A 17500-nucleotide genomic window follows, 5' to 3' on the forward strand; every position below is an offset into this window, starting at 1 on the left:
GACAGATGTTTGTGTGGTCACCTGTGTTGGTGTAACTCCAGCGGACACAGCCAGCAGGTGAGGAAGATGTTAGTTTGTTTGGTCACCTGTGTTGGTGTAACTCCAGCGGACACAGCCAGCAGGTGAGACAGATGTTTGTGTGGTCACCTGTGTTGGTGTAACTCCAGTGGACACAGCCAGCAGGTGAGACAGATGTTTGTTTGGTCACCTGTGTTGGTGTAACTCCAGCGGACACAGCCAGCAGGTGAGACAGATGTTTGTGTGGTCACCTGTGTTGGTGTAACTCCAGCGGACACAGCCAGCAGGTGAGACAGATGTTTGTTTGGTCACCTGTGTTGGTGTAACTCCAGCGGACACAGCCAGCAGGTGAGGACAGATGTTAGTTTGGTCACCTGTGTTGGTGTAACTCCAGCGGACACAGCCAGCAGGTGAGGACAGATGTTTGTTTGGTCACCTGTGTTGGTGTAACTCCAGCGGACACAGCCAGCAGGTGAGACAGATGTTTGTGTGGTCACCTGTGTTGGTGTAACTCCAGTGGACACAGCCAGCAGGTGAGACAGATGTTTGTTTGGTCACCTGTGTTGGTGTAACTCCAGCGGACACAGCCAGCAGGTGAGACAGATGTTTGTGTGGTCACCTGTGTTGGTGTAACTCCAGTGGACACAGCCAGCAGGTGAGACAGATGTTTGTGTGGTCACCTGTGTTGGTGTAACTCCAGCGGACACAGCCAGCAGGTGAGACAGATGTTTGTTTGGTCACCTGTGTTGGTGTAACTCCAGCGGACACAGCCAGCAGGTGAGACAGATGTTTGTGTGGTCACCTGTGTTGGTGTAACTCCAGTGGACACAGCCAGCAGGTGAGACAGATGTTTGTGTGGTCACCTGTGTTGGTGTAACTCCAGCGGACACAGCCAGCAGGTGAGACAGATGTTTGTTTGGTCACCTGTGTTGGTGTAACTCCAGCGGACACAGCCAGCAGGTGAGAAAGATGTTAGTTGCCTAGTTGCCTAGTTTACGAGTCGATTAGTTGTTTAACCCATTCTGACCTGAGATCAGATTCATACAAGGTTTCCACCGGACACACACTGGTCTGATTTAACCCATTCTGACCAGAGATCAGATTCTAAAAATGTCAGTCGTTCTTCGATTCTTCAAAAAATAGCAAATCTGCTATTTTTCAATAGCTAAAGAATAACATGATGCTAACACCAAAATGGCTACCTATTATGTATTTTTTCTTCTTTTTTTGTAAGACATATTTGCACATTGTGTGTGTGTGTGTGTGTGTGTGTGTGTGTGTGTGTGTGTGCAGGTGGATGCTATAGACTACTACAGTAATCAGGAGAACTGTCTCATCGAGGAGGTGAGCAGGCAGAAGGAACTGGTGCCGCAGCGCCCCCTAGGGATGGCCTTTGTCACAATGCAGTCTGAGGCCATGGCCACCTTGTGAGTTCAGCTTTTGTTTCTGTGTGTGTGTGTGTGTGTGTGTGTGTGTGCGTGTGTGTGTGTGTGTGTGTGTGTGCGTGTGTGTGCGCGCACGCACGTGTGCTTGTGTGTGTGTGTTGAAAACGGAGACATATCTCGGATACTTTGACCATAACATTTAAAGGTATATTCAGTGATTTCACTTAATTCAAATATCACTTTTTTTTTGTTTTGTTGCCTGTCGAAGCTTATACAACACCATCGCAAACGGGACGTGTTGTCGTGAGCTTGTAGTGTAGATGGACAATTTTCGCCGAAAGTTATCGCCCGTTATGACATGACCATGCAGAATATGGACGGACGCTGTGGGTTCATTTGGTTAATAACGGCTGAATGGTTTTAACCCCTCGCAGCATTCTGAGAGACTTCAACGCCCTGAAGGGAGACGATGGCGCCGGAGGAGCGGCGATGCGTTGCTGCCTCCGCCGCGAGCCGCAGCCTTCCTCTAACAGCTCCGACCTGAAGGTCCCCGACTGGAGAGTCAGCTACGCTCCTCACCCCAAGAACATGTTCTGGTACGTTACGCTCCTCACCCCAAGAACATGTTCTGGTACGTTACGCTCCTCACCCCAAGAACATGTTCTGGTACGTTATGCTCCTCACCCCAAGAACATGTTCTGGTACGTTACGCTCCTCACCCCAAGAACATGTTCTGGTACGTTACGCTCCTCACCCCAAGAACATGTTCTGGTACGTTATGCTCCTCCTCACCCCAAGAACATGTTCTGGTAGGTCCTATCTGCTCCTCACCCCAAGAACATGTTCTGGTACGTTACGCTCCTCACCCCAAGAACATGTTCTGGTACGTTACGCTCCTCCTCACCCCAAGAACATGTTCTGGTAGGTCCTATCTGCTCCTCACCCCAAGAACATGTTCTGGTACGTTACGCTGCTCCTCACCCCAAGAACATGTTCTGGTACGTTACGCTCCTCCTCACCCCAAGAACATGTTCTGGTACGTTACGCTGCTCCTCACCCCAAGAACATGTTCTGGTACGTTATGCTCCTCACCCCAAGAACATGTTCTGGTAGGTCCTATCTGCTCCTCACCCCAAGAACATGTTCTGGTACGTTACGCTCCTCACCCCAAGAACATGTTCTGGTACGTTACGCTCCTCCTCACCCCAAGAACATGTTCTGGTACGTTATGCTCCTCACCCCAAGAACATGTTCTGGTACGTACGCTCCTCCTCACCCCAAGAACATGTTCTGGTACGTTACGCTCCTCCTCACCCCAAGAACATGTTCTGGTAGGTCCTATCTGCTCCTCACCCCAAGAACATGTTCTGGTACGTTACGCTGCTCCTCACCCCAAGAACATGTTCTGGTACGTTACGCTCCTCACCCCAAGAACATGTTCTGGTACGTTATGCTCCTCACCCCAAGAACATGTTCTGGTACGTTATGCTCCTCACCCCAAGAACATGTTCTGGTACGTTACGCTCCTCACCCCAAGAACATGTTCTGGTACGTTATGCTCCTCCTCACCCCAAGAACATGTTCTGGTAGGTCCTATCTGCTCCTCACCCCAAGAACATGTTCTGGTAGGTTCTGACACCACCTCACCCCAAGAGCCTGTTCTGGTTCTGTTCTCCCCCCCAGCCCCACAAGAACAGATTCACTATGTTCTGATAAGTTCTGCACCCTCTTCTCCCACTGCTTTCTACCATAAGTGCTGATATGCCATAAAAAAAAAGAAAGCAAACCAGTTTTGTATTAATAATCTCAAAACTGTACATACAGTATATGTGTGTTAAAAAGCTTTATTCATGCGGATCCACAGCACAGGTTATTCTTAGCATAATTTATTTCCCGGGGGGGATACAAGGTTTCCACCCGACCTGACAATATCTAAGAGTGGAGGTCATCCGTACAGTACCTTTCAACACTAGTTCAGTATTAGTATCCTAGTAATGTAATCTATGTATCTATGCCTACAATCCCTCTACTCACATACTGTACAGTACCCTTCAACACATGTCAGTATTAGTATCCTAGTAATGTAATCTATGTATCTATGCCTACGATCCCTCTGCTCACATAACACACTCTTGGCTCCCTAACTGGAATAAACTCTCCGTTGCATTCAGAGATCTGCAGACTCTGTAATAATAATAAACTAATAATGTAATGATAAACATTCAGAGATCTGCAGACTCTGTGATAATAATAAACTAATAATGTAATAATAAACATTCAGAGATCTGCAGACTGCCCATATTCTGCTGCTGTACCCTCAGGGACAACCTGTCGGTGCAGGGTGTTACAGTGTAACTCTTCCCCCCCCTCAGGGACAACCTGTCGGTGCAGGGTGCTCGCTGGTGGGTGCGTTGCCTCCTGCTCAACTTCTGCCTGTTCTTCCTGCTGACCTTCCTCACCACGCCCTCCATCATCATCAGCACCATGGACAAGTTCAACGTCACCAAGCCCATCTATTACCTCAACGTGAGTGAAATAAATAAGTCTCTCCTCTCTTAGTCTAGGAAAATTGGCCTCAGATCCTGTGCAGCAGGGGCGTGGCCCAGTGCGTTGCGTTTCAAATGAAATGCGAATCAAAAGACAGGGGCGGGTTCCACATGGAGTGGGCGCTACATCTAAATAAGACGGAAGGGAAACAATTGCTCCTTGAGCGGTGCTGGCCTACTACAATTCAATTTGGAATTGGATTCCCTTCGGACTATTTTCATGGTATGCACAGTGCTTCAGACCGGAAAGGGGAGTGTCCGCTCAGATTCTGAGCGCAACGTACTTCCCTCACAGGGATGCGTTCCTTTTTTCCCAGAAGTTCCTTTTTTCTCGCCCGCCTAGTGGCGAAAAATAAAACTTCTGGGAACTCAGATTACTCCTCTCTTGAAAGTAGCTGATCTGGGGCACGGTGGCACAGTCGGTATAGTGCTGTCGCCTCACAGCTAGAAGGTCCTGGGTTCGATTCCCGCTCGGGGCGCTGTGGATGCTGGCGGCGTGTTCCCTCCTCCGCGTCATCAGTGCCCATATACCCGAAGGCGGGGTTGGCGAAAGGGCCTTTCTGTGTGGAGTTTGCGTGTTCTCCCCGTGTCCCCTAGGGTAGGTACCCTCACATGTTCTCCCCGTGTCCCCTAGGGTAGGTACCCTCACATGTTCTCCCCGTGTCCCCTAGGGTAGGTACCCTCACAAAAAACATGCAGTAATCCTGGTCTCTAAACTGCCTCCCCCTGGCCAGCCGGGGTGCCTGATGGAGGGGAAAGGAACTGGTTGGAATAACGTGTTCCTTCCACACGCTATACGTCCAACCAGGGAAACTCCCCCCTGTCAGGTGTAAAGGAGAGACTTGGACACTCAGGCATGAAGGAAGCATGAGTTCAAGTCCGTTGCTCTCCCCTTGTCCCCCATATATGGGGACTAGGTTGGTCTCCCCTTGTCCCCCATATATGAGGACTAGGTTGGTCTCCCCTTGTCCCCCATATATGGGGACTAGGTTGGTCTCCCCTTGTCCCCCATATATGGGGACTAGGTTGGTCTCCCCTTGTCCCCCATATATGGGGACTAGGTTGGTCTCCCCTTATCCCCCATATATGGGGACTAGGTTGCTCTCCCCTTGTCCCCCATATATGGGGACTAGGTTGGTGGAGGGTGTGTAGAGCCCAGGGTCACATTAGATAATTGACACAGGGTTGAAAAATGGGTTACAAAATCGTGGGATAAAAATGATAGGAAAGTAGCTGATCTGAAGCTCACAGCACGTCGTAGGTGATGAAAATAAACGGTTAATGAAGCTTATGGCGCATAATATATATATCCCATGCCTACAGTTAGTTAGTTATATTAATTTGGGGGGGATAAAGATCATTCTTCACAGCCCAAAGAATGCAAGGTATAGTATAGACCATAAAACTAATTACTTATAGCTGCTGGATTATGGAACGTGGCTGTTTTCTTTCCGGTTGCATGTTATGTGTATCAAACTACAACACGCCACGTAGAGAGACTGTGCCTGTCAGAGAGGTTTCATTAGTTCATTTGGTGTCTGAATCAGGATTATTGTTAATTGCATACCCATGTCGGGCTTTAGCAGGGCCAGGCTGCTCATAAATGTCATGGTGGCAAGACTGTTCAGGAGAGGAGAAAAACTTTTCTTTAAATCCATTAATGAGTTAATAGCACAGGCAGATGCACACATACTACAGCATGTCTGAAATAAATGTCAGAGCTGAAATCGACATGTAAATATGAAATAAATGCTTAAACATGTAGCTATAGGTGTAATGTTAGAGACCACAGAAGACATGTAAATATGAAATAAATGCTTAAACATGTAGCTATAGGTGTAATGTTAGAGACCACAGAAGACATGTAAATATGAAATAAATGCTTAAACATGTAGCTATACAGTAGGTGTAATGCTAGAGACCAAAGAAGTGAACCTTTCAAGCCTGTTTTCTCAACTCGCTGTTTCTCTGCAAGACATTAATTACTCTATAAGCCATATCTCCAAAACTGGTGGGTCAAACTGAACAACCAATATGTCCATTTGAGGACCCATGTTAGGGTTAGCTAACCCTAACCTTCGGGGACATCCTTCCCAGACTCTATATAGCATTCAGGAGATTGTAGAATTGTGTCTGGCTACGCGAGACTAATAATGCTCTGATATCTCTTGGTTTCAGAGTGCTGTGGTCAGTCAGTTATACTAATAATAATCCCTTGGTTTCAGAGTGCTGTGGTCAGTCAGTTCTTCCCCACTCTGCTCCTGTGGTCCTTCTCTGCCCTGCTGCCTACCGTTGTCTACTATTCTACCCTGGGAGAGGCTCACTGGAGCAGGTAGCACGCACGCACGCACGCACGCACACACACACACACACACACACACACACACACACACACACACACACACACGCACACGCACGCACACACGTTCTAATCTTTGTTCTTACAAACGTTGCACACAGTCACATTGACCCTGTAATTCCAATGATTGAAGAGTATATTGATTTATTTCTATAGTGTATGTTGTTCAGTATAGGACATAGTGCTGTAGTTCTGTGTATCTGTGTTGTGTTCAGTAGTTCTGGGTGATGTAGTTCTGTGTGATGTAGTTCTGGGTGATGTAGTTCTGTGTATCTGTGTTGTGTTCAGGTCCACGGAGCAGTTGAGCATGATGCATAAACTCTACTTCTTCCTGTTGTTCATGGTGTTGATCCTGCCTTCACTGGGACTCACCAGGTAATCAATACACTTGATCCTTCCCGTGGACTCACCAGGTAATCAATACACTGTTGATCCATCACTGGGACTCACCAGGTAATCAATACACTGTTGATCCTTCACTGGGACTCACCAGGTAATCAATATACTGTAATACACTGTTATTATGATGTTGATCCTTCACTGGGACTCACCAGGTAATCAATACTGTACCTTTCTTAGTGATTATTCTAACCTCTCTTTAGACAGTCCTGTGAGATCCTACAGTATGTTTTATTCTGCCTCTGTGACATGGTTTGTTTCCTCCCGTCCTGTCAGTCTGGCGGTGTTCTTCCGCTGGCTGTTTGACAAGGAGTTCCTGGCCGACGGTCACGGGAAGCTGAGGATGGAGTGAGTATTTATTCACTGTGTGGTTCCCTCTGTGGTGTCTAAGGCCCTTTCCCAATTCCTTTTTTAACCCTACCCCTCAGCCCTTGCCCCTTCCCCTTGTCCCTACATAATGAGGGTCAAGGGGTAGGGAGATAAATCATCCCCCTAGGAATTGGAACGTCCCTAAATATTTAACGTCCCCTGTAGATATTGATATACAACCTGTTCTCAGAAAATAGCTGATCTGCAAGCTCACTACAGGCCAGTGGTCCCCAAACTTTGATGGCATTTCTGTCTCTGGGACCCCCAATTTATATTGTAATATGAATGTTAATTAACTCTGAGAGTGTACAAACTATCATTTAGCCCATAACCCACTTTGGAAACTACTTTTGATTTGATTTAAGCTGTAGAGATGGAACGTAAATATAACATTGCTGTGGTTATGATGAAAAAAATATATTGTAATTTTGTCTCATGTTGGTAGCCCACCATGGCTGGATGCAGAATGTAATTCAGCTAGATATAGCTCATTCTGACACCTGCTCAACAGTTGTACCTGATTAATTGATTATTGTATTAGCAGTTTGTATAGCATGGGTACAGATATAGGGTTAGAAAAATGAAAAACACTTTACAGTATAGAAAGAAGGGGCTGTGGTCACTGGTCATTGTTTTTAATATCATTAAGAACAGAGTAACTTTCTATCAATAAATGCCATCGTGATTCATCTCCATCCAATGTACAGTCTGCACAGCAGCTTGCAATCTGTTCCATAGCTGGTTTGCCTGGGGAAAAAACAACAAGCATTGCTAATTAGTTATGTAAGTTTTGCAACTTGTGGGGATTAGCTTAACATTGGTCATGATAAAACCATAGCTATCACTGCAGCGAGCGACAGCGTTATGTAGGTACAGTAGGCTATTTCACGGCTTTTAAGAGCTCCAAAACTGCAGAATGTTGACATATCGTGGTCTGGGGGGTCGGACTGATGCCTTCTAATAAGCTAGCTTGCATCCGAGTTGTATCACCGGCGCACCAGCGTTAAATAAAAAAGAATAAAGCGCCGATGCGGCGCCAAATGAATGGGTAACGTTGTATGAATGCAACGCCGTATCATATCGTTAGTTCACGTGAGGTAACGTTAACCTTTGCTAGAGATTGCGATATTTTTGGCGATGCAGATTGTTAATACATTCAAATAATATTGGTTATTATAATATTTTTCCATAATAAAGGACATAAAAGGCTTCTTACCTCGTCCGCCTTTCAGCCCTCAGTGATGTTGCTCCGTTTTAAGTCCCGTCGAGACATCCCTTCAAACGAAGGGGATTCTACCCCTCGCCCTCAGCCCTACCCCTCCATCCAAAGACAATTGAGATAACCCTTCCCCCTCACGTGAACGCGCATAAGCAAGGGCAAGGGCTAAGGGCCAGGACGAAGGGAGGAATTGGGATTGGGCCTAACTGTCTCCTCTCCTCCAGGTGTGTGTTCTAACTGTCTCCTCTCCTCCAGGTGTGTGTTCTAACTGTCTCCTCTCCTCCAGGTGTGTGTTCCTGGGTGTCTAACTGTCTCCTCTCCTCCAGGTGTGTGTTCTAACTGTCTCCTCTCCTCCAGGTGTGTGTTCCTGCCCGACCAGGGAGCGTTCTTCGTGAACTACGTGATCGCGGCGGGCCTGGTGGGCTCCGGCATGGAGCTGTTGCGGTTGCCAGGTCTGCTGCTCTACTCCATCCGCATGGCGCTGGCTCGCTCCGCCGCAGAGAGGAAGTACGTCAAGCAGGTCCGTCCCTTTTTGAACCTTTTAAACAACCACCAGGGCTTATAACCCGTTCTGACCTGAGATCAGATTCTACAAATGTCTTCTACATCCTGACAGTTTCCCATTCTGACCTGAGATCAGATTCTAAAAATGTTCTTCTACATCCTGACAGTTTCCCATTCTGACCTGAGATCAGATTCTAAAAATGTTCTTCTACATCCTGACAGTTTCCCATTCTGACCTGAGATCAGATTCTAAAACATGTCTTCTACATCCTGACAGTTTTCTGAAAAAGCTATGTTTACTATGTCAGTCGTTCTTAGATTTTTCCAAAAAAATAGCAGACCTACAAGCTTGTGGCGCGCTATGAGCTTGTAGATCTGCTATTTTTCAATAGCTAAAGCATAGCATTATTGCTAACGACTAAAGGGGTTCCCGCCCCAAAATGGGTTAATTATGTTGTGTCGGAGAAATGCCCTGTGCGCTCGGTGACGGATCAACCCCTCCCCCCGGGTCATGGCGCTGTGCCCAAATCAAAGCGCCCCATCCATCCCACGCTCGCGCAACGCAACGTCAACAACAGTAGCTCTGGTCCATAGCGTAGTTAGGACGTAGTTAGGTAGTTAGGACTTCTAGGGTAGATACCCTCACAAAAACATGCTGTAATCCTGGTCTCTAAACTGCCTCCCCCTGGCCAGCCGGGGCGCCTGATGGAGGGGAAAGGAACTGGTTGGAATAATGTGTTCCTTCCACGCGCTACGTCCAACCAGGGAAACTCCCCCCTGTCAGGTGTAAAGGAGCAACTTGGACACTCAGGCATGAAGGAAGCATGAGTTAAGTCCGTTGCTCTCCCCTTGTCCCCCATATATGGGGACTAGGTTGGTCTCCCCTTGTCCCCCATATATGGGGACTAGGTTGGTGGAGGGTGTGTAGAGCCCAGGATCACAGTAGATGATTGGCACAGGGGTGAAAAATGGGTTACAAAATCGTGGGATATAAAATAAAATAAAAGGACTTCTAAGGTACTTAATTTGATCCTTTCCCCTCACTCACACCCGCGGAAGTGCAGGCTGTGCAGCCCCTCGTTTTTAGCACAAAAAAGATGTGAAAGCTTTACTTTCCTCCTTCTAACACTAGAATGGATCAGAGCTAACGTTATTCCAACTCCCAGTAGCAGTTCAAGGACCCGTCCAGATGACATGGTTTCTAACTAAACGGTTATGGCCAAATAAAATGTAAAATCTGTTATGGCTGTTACTGTATGTACACGGAAGAAACACAGAGGTGTTTTCTTATGGTCATAAGGAACGGATTCCCCAAAACTCTCAGAGACATGCCCCCACCATCCAAACCTTCAATATTGCTTTCCCCAGCCATTTAATTTATTTACTTAGTGATTTTCCCCTAATAAAGTTGTTTTTGGGTACTCAGAAAAGCTCTATATAAATGATTAATTTTGAGATATTATTATTACCCCTATTATTACTACTACAAAAACAATGTTTTATTGCTTAAACTTATGTATTCACTATTCATTGATTCACTAGTATACCAAAATCCAGTTGAAAAAAGGGCTCTCTCACTGTTCTCAGGTCAAATAATGATATGCGATTAAAATGCGATTAATCGAGATTAATTAATTACAAAGAGTCCCAGATCTAATATATATATATAATATATATATATATACCTGTGTATATATATATATAAGGATTCAACACAAAAATTGTGCTCCTTTGAATCTGAAGGTACTACAATGTGTGTGTAGCTCCCTCTGGTGGAAGAACTGTGCACAGCACTAGTTAGTCATTAGTCATTTAATAGTCTGTACATCATTATAGGGACTGTGTCAGCGTAGGCCTTTCTGGGAGGGGTCAGAATCAATGATGGACTTGTATAGATGGTTATTTATTTGCATTATGTAGTTATTTAGTATAGTCTGTACACCACCGTAGGGAATTTGTCAGCACCTTGTATGTATGTGATTACTGTACATGACAGACAGATAGATAGATTATTTATTTTTGTGTCATGCACCCAAGGCAGTCTCAGGGCGGACACTCTAACCACAAGGCTGTTGTCTGTTGTTGTCTGTTGTCTCTCCAGAACCACAACACTCTAAGGCTGTTGTCTGTTGTTGTCTGTTGTTCTCTCTAGAACCACAACACTCTAACCACAAGGCTGTTGTCTGTTGTTCTCTCTAGAACCACAACACTCTAACCACAAGGCTGTTGTCTGTTGTTCTCTCTAGAACCACAACACTCTGACCACAAGGCTGTTGTCTGTTGTTGTCTGTTGTTCTCTCCAGAACCACAACACTCTGACCACAAGGCTGTTGTCTGTTGTTGTCTGTTGTTCTCTCCAGAACCAGGCCTATGAGTTTGAATACGGAGCGATGTACGGATGGACTCTGTGTGTGTTCACCGTCATCATGGCTTACAGCATCACCTGTCCCGTCATAGTGCCTTTTGGTGAGTGGCTGCAGTGCACGCACACACACACACACACACACACACGCGCGCGCACGCACACACGCACGCGCGCACACACACACATGCACATGCGCACACACACACCACACTGGGAGATCTACAAGCTCACAACACCGGTACGTGCATGTGTTGTGAGGCTATTTTTACTTGTTTTAAGTATTTGAACTAAGTGGTCAAAGTCAAACTAGCAAGAGAAAAAATAGAGTAAAATAGAAGCATCTTCCATAAACATGAACGACGCGGTCTCAGAAATGTCATGAAAGCACCTTGGAACAGGTCTAAGGTACAGTAGCATATACCTGTATTGACATACAGTATATCGTCCTGCTTTGTACACAAATGTACCTCAAAATACATTACACTTTCATTCATGAGGTTTTATTTTTCGCTTGCAATGAGTCAAAGAAAGCACATGGCCTTGAAGGGTAGCAGATCTACAAGCTCTCAACATGTCATGCTGCAATGCGTTGTGGGCTTGTATTTTGATTTTTTTTATCAGCCCTAGTATAAGTATTAACTAAGTACTTAGTTAATATGGTAGCACTGTATGCATCTATTCCTTATCCAGTCCCTCTATTATACCAGCTATTAAATAAAAGTAACTCCTGCTGAATAGTATTCCAATGACACAGACTATTAACATTGCAAGTAATGTATGATAAGACTCTTGTTTCTTTTAACTAATATAGCCACGTCTCCTCTCTTCCAATGAGTACTTAATTTATGTCTCTTAAAATAATAATAATAAAATAATAATAAAACTTTATTTGTATAGCACCTTTCATGACATGAAATGCAGCTCAAAGTGCTTTACAGAACAATGGAGAATAAATGAAAAGCAAGGCAACGACATTAAAAAACAAGCAGTAATGCAATACAGTGAGGACATGAATAACAAAAAATAGAAAAGATCAATTAAAAGCAATGTTGTATAGAAGTGGGTCTTGAGCTGAGCTTTAAAAATGTCTACAGAGGCTGCCTGTCGAAGGTACAGTGGGAGTTTGTTCCATGCCGTCGGCCCGTAGAAGCAAAAAGCTGCTTCCCCGTATTTTTTAGTTGCCATTTATTTAGGCAAAGCGAGCAGGCCAGCAGTGGAAGACCTTAGGGGGCGGTTTGGGACATATTTAGGCAGGCAGTCATGTAGGTAGGAAGGTGAAGACCTTAGGGGGGCGGTTTGGGACATATTTAGGCAGGCAGTCATGTAGGTAGGAAGGTGCGAGACCAAAGGCAGTGGTTTGTTGCTGCGATGAGTTTATGATGACAGGTGAAGTCACATGATGGAACTTGGTTTCATTCTTGGCTATAGTGGGACAGAGGTCAGAACCTCCCTGCATGCGTGAGAGCCTTCTATAGTGCCTATATTTAACTTTGTACAGTATTGTGAAAGCTTTGTATACAGTATTTAAACATTGACTAAAATTAAAACATTATTAACATCACAGGACCTGGAAAAACGTATCCACGCTTTTATTCTGTCCCTTTTTACTACATTGAGTCGCTCCTCTCGATACACCGCCTCCAACTGGTGCAGAATGCGGCTGCTAGAATGTTCACCCATTCTGACCTGGGATCAGATTCTATAAAATGTCTTCTATGTCCTGACGGTTTTCCATTCTGACCTGAGATCAGATTCTATAAAATGTCTTCTACGTCCTGACAGTTTTCCATTCTGACCTGAGATCAGATTCTAAAAAATGTCTATCCATGTCAGTCGCTCTTCGATTTTTTCCAAAATAGCAGACCTACAAGCTCGTAGCGCGCCACTCGGTGGCGCGCTATGAGCTTGTAGATCTGCTATTTTTAAATAGCTAAAGCATAACGTAATGCTAACACCAGAACGGGTTCCCGCCCCCAGAATGGGTTAACCAATACACAAACAAGGTCACACATCACTCCTGTGCTGTGGGAACCCTGTGGGCCTTGCATTGGCTACCAATCGACTCCAGAATTAAATTTAAAAATGTTATTAATTACTTATAAATCTCTTCGTGGGCTGGGCCCAATGTATTTAAGTGAACTGGAGCACCCCAAGGTGAATATGAGACACCTTAGGTCTTCAGACAAAAGGTCTTCTCATTATCCCCTAAAGACACTAAGCTGCGAACCAAAGGAGATCCAGCTTACGCATTTTGTTGCACCTCCTGACCTACGCTGTGGAATGATTTACCACTCTGCTTGAGAAACGCTATGTCTGTTGAGACCTTTAAGAAGCTACTAAAAACAAATTTTGTACCGCAAACATTTTGGGTTGCTCCAGTGATTGCTTCAATCTTTAGTTGATTTCTATGTACTGCTCTGTTTTATCTAAATACAGTAGAACACGAGTTCACTCAAACGCCTCACGAGAACACCTAGTGTTCAAATTCTAAACACCTATAATATGACTGACTTTGATTGTAAAACCTAAACACTTTTTTTATGCGTTTAAAAAGTGTTACAGGCGATAAAACATGTTCTTCTGTTTATAATCTAAACACTGTGACACGTTTAAAAAGTGTTACAAATGATGTGTTTAAAACAGTTTAAAACCTAAACGCTTGGGTTTAGTGTGTATAGGTACTGTCTTTGCTGCTCTGTTTTTTTATGTCATTGTTGGCTTGGTTTGTTTTTGATTGAGATGTTCTTGTTTTATTCCTTTTGTTTTGTTGTACAGCACCTTGTAACAACTGTTCTGAAAGGCACTCTATAAATAATATTACCCTTAGCCTTACCCTTGTCCACCAACACTAAATCACTGCCATGAACTCCAATCCTTCAAAGCTATAGAGCACCGAAGTCCTGACGTCACTGTCGGTAGAGGGCGTCAGTCCCCAGGTTCATGCATTTTTTATTTGCATTGTAATCCAAATAAATTATAATTATAAGGTGTATTTTAGATCTCTTCATATAAGAACTGCGTTTGAAAAGTAAACCGCTCACCCCGGCCTTTTCACTCATATGGATATGAAGCATCGACTGAAGGTGGAAACGTACAAATATACCCAAAGAGTAACAAAATAAGCGTTAGAAACGAGTCAAACAACCCAGAGACTACATTTCCGGGTAGGCGGGGTGGCTGCATCTGCCCGTCGCACAACAGAAACTGAATGTTAATTACGTTTTTTATTTATTTATTGATATTTAATGTTTCGTGGTTCGTACGAGTCGAGTCACCACCAGCTTACGTCAACGAGGAATCTCAGGAACGCAATGTGTCGACGTCTGGGCGTGACGTATATTAGCAGCGACATTGCCTTCATATGAAGTTTCAAGTCCAGTAAAATTATTGCTCCATTTATTACATTAATTTTAAAACCAATTTGTGACATTTCCCCCCCTCACAAAAAAAAGAAGAGCTGAACCTGACACAGAATATAGAAATGTCCTTGAACAAGACACTGCACCCCCCCCCCCCCCCTCTCTGCCCCCGCCGAGCGGTCATAAAAGCAGGTGTCCCTCATTGCGGCCTCCGGGTCCTCGGTGGGTGAAAGGGTGAAAATAACTATTTTATGGTGCCAAGCAGGCTGTTCATCTCACTCCCCCCTCGCTGCTGACAAGCTCTCACACGCGGAGAGAGACGGAGAATGCGATTGGCCGTTCAGATCAAACGCAACGTCCAGTGAGAGAGGACAGACTGTCTTTCCATCCACAGCTACAGGCGAGGGAACAGAGACTCTCCCAGACCACTGAGAGAGGACAGACTGCCTTTCCATCCAGGGAACAGAGACTCTCCCAGACCAGTGAGAGAGGGGACAGACTGTCTTTCCATCCACAGCTACAGGAGAGGGAACAGAGACTCTCCCAGACCAGTGAGAGCTACAGGCGAGGGAACAGAGACTCTCCCAGACCAGTGAGAGAAGACAGACTGTCTTTCCATCCACAGCTACAGGAGAGGGAACAGAGACTCTCCCAGACCAGTGAGAGAGGACAGACTGTCTTTCCATCCAGGGAACAGAGACCCTCCCAGACCAGTGAGAGAGGACAGACTGCCTTTCCATCCACAGCTACAGGCAAGGGAACAGAGACCCTCCCAGACCACTGGAACAACCTGCTGCCGAGGGAACAGAGACCCTCCCAGACCACTGAGACAACCTGCTGCTGACTCTTGTCTGCTGAATGGAGGGAACAGAGACCCTCCCAGACCACTGAGACAACCTGCTGCTGACTCTTGTCTGCTGAATGGACTTTAACAACAAGTCAACAACAACGTGTGGACTCTATTCTCTTCTCCTTTTTAACAGCATTCACACTGAGAGTAAACGTTGGGGAAGGAAGAGTAACCAACTGGCTGATTTACTGTAGCTTTCCCTCTGAGACTAAATGGCCTCCACCTCGTCGTCTCTTCCAGAGGAGGACTTGTCGTGTCCCGTGTGCAGCGACATCTTCAAAGATCCCGTCGTCCTGTCCTGTAGCCACGTCTTCTGCAACGCGTGTCTGCAGGAATGGTGGAGACAAAAGAAAACGGCGCAGTGTCCGGTCTGCAAGGAAATGCACTCGACGGAGCATCTGCCCCGTGACCTGGAGATACATTTAACGGATCATCTGCCCCGTAACCTGGCTCTGAAGAACCGCTGTGAGGCCTTCGTACAGGAGAGACAGAGAGCTTCAAAGCAGGAGAGACAGACCAAACATCAAAGCACATCGTCATGCGGTCCTGAGGACCTCTGCGGTCTGCACGCTTTCAGGATCCAGCTGTTCTGTGTGGAATGTCAGCAGCCCGCGTGCGTCGTGTGTCGGGATTCCGAAAAACACGCCGGCCACCGATTCAGTCCCATCGAGGAGGCCACGCGGGATCAGAAGAAGGCAGTCCAGAAATCACTGAAGGCTTTACAGAAGAAACTGAAGACGTTTAATAAACTCAAAACAAACTGTGACCAAACGGCCGAACACATCGAGGTCCAGGCCCGACACACGGAGAGGAAGATGAAGGAACAGTTTGAGAAGCTTCATCGGTTCCTACGAGAGGAAGAGGAGGCCAGCGTGGCCGCGCTGAGGGAGGAAGAGCAGCAGAAGAGTCGGGCCATGAAGGAGAAGATGGAGGGCCTGAACAGAGACATGTTAACCCTTTCAAACAACATCAGAGACACGGAGGAGGAGCTGAGAGCCGGACACGTCTCCTTCCTGCAGAACTACAAGAGCACGATGGAGAGAGTCCAGCTCACGCCGCCGGACCCGCCGCCGGTCTCGGGAGGAGCGCTGATAGACGAGGCCCGACACCTGGGCAACCTGGCCTTCAGAGTGTGGGACAAGATGAGGGACGCCGTGGTCTCCTACACGCCCGTCCTCCTGGACCCCAACACGGCCAACGTGGCGTACACGCTCTCCGACGACCTGACCAGCGTGCGGCACGGCAAGACGCAGCCGCTCCCCGACAACCCCGAGAGGTTCGACAAGTACGGCCTCATCCTGGGCTCCGAGGGCATCACGTCGGGGACGCGCCGCTGGGACGTCCAGGTCGGGGACAACACGCAGTGGCGCCTGGGCGTGCTGCAGGAGCCCTACCGCCGCAAAGGGGACGGCGGCGGGCGCCACTGGAGGATCGGCTTCCAGGGGGGGAGGTACTCGGCGGGCTCCAGCCCCGGGGCGGTCACAGAGCTCTCGCTGCGGGGCGACCTGACGACCATCCGGGTCACGCTGGACTGGAGCCGAGGCACCGTGTCCTTCTCCGACCCGGACACCGACACACACATACACACCTTCACGCACGCCTTCACCGACACGCTCTACCCGTTCATCAACACGGGCCAGACCCTGCCTCTGAAGATGGGCCCCGCCAAGATCAGGGTGACTCTGGATTGATTCATTGAGCCGTTGGTGTTTTAACCAATTTTGACCTGGGAACGATTCTATAAATGTCTTCTAAATCCTGACGGTTTTCTGAAAAAGCTATGTTTCTATGTCAGTCGTTCTTAGATTTTGTTTTATGATATGAAAAAATACATTTAAAACGTCAGGCCTAAATGGGTTAAAGGAAACATTACGTGTAGCCTCTTATCTCCATGTTATTACTAAAACAACTAAATGGTTTTGTAAATGAACGTCCTACTTAATCATACTACAGCGCCACACACGAGTATTAACAACATAGCAGTGCTGTCCTGTTACGTTTACTGTACTGAATGAGATGGGAGACATAGAGGTTCTGATTGTAAGGAGACTGTATATTCATAATTAAAGTCTGATTATAAACATGATCTGAACTCATGGTTGTTTGTGTAGTGAACACTAGTACAAT

The 17500-nt window shown here is 46.4% G+C and overlaps 2 protein-coding genes across 3 annotated transcripts in view; both read left to right on the plus strand.

Annotated features, from left to right (window-relative positions):
- Positions 1-17500, plus strand: part of tmem63a (transmembrane protein 63A) — a 43010-nt gene that overhangs the window by 20638 nt on the left and 4872 nt on the right. For both annotated transcript variants that reach the window (XM_080791073.1, XM_080791074.1), the window contains exons 12-19: positions 1312-1445; positions 1838-1999; positions 3776-3929; positions 6175-6281; positions 6597-6683; positions 6984-7055; positions 8653-8815; positions 11160-11265. In XM_080791073.1, the coding sequence (XP_080647199.1) occupies positions 1312-1445; positions 1838-1999; positions 3776-3929; positions 6175-6281; positions 6597-6683; positions 6984-7055; positions 8653-8815; positions 11160-11265 (985 nt within the window). The remainder of the gene's footprint in view (positions 1-1311; positions 1446-1837; positions 2000-3775; positions 3930-6174; positions 6282-6596; positions 6684-6983; positions 7056-8652; positions 8816-11159; positions 11266-17500) is intronic.
- Positions 14940-17500, plus strand: part of LOC308334352 (E3 ubiquitin-protein ligase TRIM35-like) — a 3238-nt gene continuing 677 nt past the window's right edge. The window contains exon 1 of the mRNA XM_080791075.1: positions 14940-17500. This exon is cut by the window's right edge and continues 677 nt beyond it. Within this exon, the coding sequence (XP_080647201.1) occupies positions 15586-17064 (1479 nt within the window). The 5' untranslated portion in view covers positions 14940-15585 and the 3' untranslated portion in view covers positions 17065-17500.

Source organism: Protomyctophum bolini, assembly GCF_963924005.1.
Source record: "Protomyctophum bolini genome assembly, chromosome: 19".
Lineage (NCBI taxonomy): Eukaryota > Metazoa > Chordata > Actinopteri > Myctophiformes > Myctophidae > Protomyctophum > Protomyctophum bolini.